At 41.6% G+C, this 3167-nt stretch overlaps 2 protein-coding genes across 3 annotated transcripts in view; one reads left to right on the top strand and one right to left on the bottom strand.

Annotated features, from left to right (window-relative positions):
- LOC118339997 (cytochrome P450 20A1) overlaps positions 1–3167 on the top strand; it is a gene marked incomplete in the record, with an annotated part of 15009 nt that overhangs the window by 9515 nt on the left and 2327 nt on the right. For both annotated transcript variants that reach the window (XM_035677838.1, XM_035677837.1), the window contains 4 exon segments: positions 1811–1923; positions 2034–2088; positions 2518–2638; positions 2821–2932. In XM_035677838.1, coding sequence (XP_035533731.1) covers positions 1811–1923; positions 2034–2088; positions 2518–2638; positions 2821–2932 — 401 coding nt within the window.
- Positions 7–1192, bottom strand: LOC118339998 (cell division control protein 42 homolog; the record flags this gene model as incomplete). The annotated part of the gene is given in 2 exon segments (XM_035677839.1): positions 7–177; positions 995–1192. Coding segments are annotated over 2 exon segments (288 nt in total), but the record flags the coding sequence as incomplete, so codon positions are not given.

The raw sequence follows: 3167 nt of genomic DNA, 5'->3' as shown, positions 1-3167 counted from the left end.
CCCCGGGTACTCCCGCCCTCTCTTCCCGTCTGGGTTCATCTCTTCCCCCACCCCGTCCACCTCCACCTCCTCTTCCTCTTGTGGCGTCTATAGCAGGACGCAGCGCTTCTTGGGTTTGTTGTCTGGGGGCTCCAGAGCAGCCAGGATGGCCTCGTCGAACACGTTCTTCAGTCCCCTCTGAGGAAGAGACAGAAAGAGGGAGACACTCGTGAGCAATGTTTCCATCTTACGTAAAGTCAAATAAAAAACCTGGGTAGAACTGCCAGAAATAATAAGAAAACAACTCCATAAATTACTGTAAAAATGTTTTCTTTCTGTCTCAGAAAGAAAAGTTGGACAATCATAAAAGAGAAGCTGATGGAAAAATTCTTTATGAGTACAGTTGACATTGTGGTTGTTTGTTCTTCTACTGCAGACAAAGCATTAGCATCATTCTGAAACTGTCTGTCACATGCCTTCATTAGAAACCAAATTAAGCAGAAAAGGAGCAGAGGTGTGAGGAGCGTATGTAACTGCATCGTCCCTGGTTTCAGTAGAGGGACGGAGGGCGTCTCTTTGTCCTGCTGGCAAACTTCACGCAATCACACTGAACCAGCAGGGCTGAACCAGCATCTTTAAATATTAGTTTTTAATTATCAATTCGTCTGACCATCATTCCCTCTTTTTATGTCCAGGGTGACAAATGTTTTTTCAGTAATTCGATACGATAAAAGACATAAAAGAGCAGCAAACTGTCACATTTGTGAGGCTGAAACAATAAAATATTTGGCATTTTAACTTGGCATTTTAAACAACATAAACAACGAATCATTATCAAAATAGTTGCCAACTAATTGATTAATCGACTAATAATTATCGAATCGTCTGCTTGTTTTCATGGAAGGTTATTTTTTTTCTCCACCAAAGCGTAATAATGTAAAATTTGACCCTTTTAATGACCTGACCTATAAGCTGTAGCTCCAGGCCTGTTGCTCACTATAGAACACCTGTGTACCTGTGTAAGAGCAGAACACTCCACATATTTGACGGCCTTGAGCTCACGAGCCAGTTTCTCTCCGCTCTCACAGCTTAGGGCTCGCTGTTTGTTCTTGGCCAGTTTCTCCAGAGTGTTGCTGTCGTCTCTCAGATCCACTTGAGTCCCGACCAGCAGGAAGGGCGTCCGCGGGCAGTGGTGTGAAATCTCTGGCACCCACTGTGAAGAGGCAAGGTCAAAGAAGGGTGAGGCATGCAATCTGGAAGGCCAGGATCGGAATAAACCCTTCAAATGTGTCAAATCTAGAGTTAAAAACCACCAAGATCTAAACAGTGGATGGTATAAATGTGCATTCAAACTGGATAAAAAGTCAATGTATGACAGCTTCTGGATATAACATAGCTCCGGTCTTATAGATATTTTAATGCAGAAATGTAAAATATTATAGCTTTAACTGAACTGACTTCATATATTTTGAGCCATCATTCTTTTTGCGTCTTGTGAGTCTATTTTTTGCTTGAGCCCTGTCACACCTGCTGTGTGTTGACATGTGGGAGCAGTGTTGGGCTGTTCAGCTGGGGAGAAACAGAAGGAAGAGTTTGCAGAGGCTCAGATATGATCCCTGTGTGTAGAGCAGCTTGACAGACAGTTAGAAACACAGTCTGAGAACCTATTCAGTATTATCTCCGTAATCTGTGAACAGCCTCTGTTTTAGGGGACTTTTATTGATTTTATCTGTGAAGGACCATTGTTACTGGACTTAAAGCTATATCTTTATGCCATAAATGTGAGAAAGCCAAATGACAATGTCGGTTTGATGCTTTTATTTCTTCCCAGCTTTGTCAGAGATGGAATCTGTGCTGCTGTCAGTGGCGAAGGAGAGAAAAGCCCAGAGGAAGCAGACGGTGTTTGTGGACGCTCTGCTTCAGTCCAACCTCACAGAACGACAGGTGAATACTGATTCTAGTTTAAAACACCAAAGACATCTGAAGGATCTTCACAGTTCCCACAAAAGGTCTGACAAAGTACTGAACATTTTTTGTTTGTTTGTTTGTTTCAGATCATGGAGGACTGTATGGTTTTCACTTTGGCCGGATGCGTCATCACTGCCAACTGTAATTGACAACCAACAAAACAACTCCACATCAATGTTTTTGTCTGTTGACTTATTATTTAGGGCTGCTTTTTTTATGCTTTTTTAAATGTCTCGTTTTGTCCAAACAGCACGCAAAACCTAACGATAATCATTTTTACTATGATCAAGATCTTCAGATTGGATGAGATTTTAAGTACTCAACTAAATATCACATTGTTCTAACTTTATGTTACGTTATGTTTAAAAGGAGGGGAAGGTTGTCGTTACAAGTCAGGAGAATGAGAAGAACAAACGAGACGCAGTCAGTCGTATAATTAAGCCACCGTTGTCTACATCATGTTAAAACTAAACCTGCAACATAAATATCAACTAGCAAGTGTCCAAGAAGAAGAACTTGAACCCCAAACCACTCCCTTGATCTTAAATGTAAAATGTTGTGTTTTGGCAGTGTGTATCTGGGCACTTTACTTCCTGTCCACTTCGGAGGAAGTTCAGGACAAACTGTATCAGGAGCTGGATGAGGTTTTGGGTTCGGATCCAATTTCCTTAGACAAGATCCCTCAGCTCAGGTAAGATCTTGGTTTCCTCTCTAATCCATCAAGTGTTAAACTCATTTTATATCTCAGAACAGACACCTATGCAACAAACATGGAAACATAATGTATTGGGGTATAATAATTCAAGGTCAAAATTTCATCGAGGCATGGTTGCTGCGTTCAATAACCTCGATCACATTTCTGTCCTTCGAAAGATACTGCCAGCAGGTCCTCAATGAGACAGTGAGGACTGCCAAGCTGACCCCTGTCGCGGCTCGACTTCAGGAAATGGAGGGCAAAGTCGATCAACACGTCATCCCTAAAGAGGTATCTGGTTTCCTGCTGTCTGCGGCTGTCTGTCTGTTTATTTCTCTTCAGCTCATCATGAAATTATTATAGATCTATGTTATACAGACAGGTTTTCTGTGGAGAAATTGTGTATAGGCCTTACATCATTGGAGTTACAATTGATTTACTGTCTGTGGAAAAACCACACTGCAGTTTAGTGTATATGTGTGTGTCTGGATTTGGTCTGTTATTATTTTTTCTGGTCTCCCTTTGT

The sequence above is a fragment of the Morone saxatilis genome, unplaced genomic scaffold (genome assembly GCF_004916995.1).
Source record: "Morone saxatilis isolate NCDOM2014 unplaced genomic scaffold, NCSU_SB_2.0 Contig6, whole genome shotgun sequence".
Taxonomy (NCBI): domain Eukaryota; kingdom Metazoa; phylum Chordata; class Actinopteri; family Moronidae; genus Morone; species Morone saxatilis.
The sequence above is the reverse complement of the archived record's forward strand: the minus strand, read 5'-3'. Positions and strand labels throughout refer to the sequence as shown.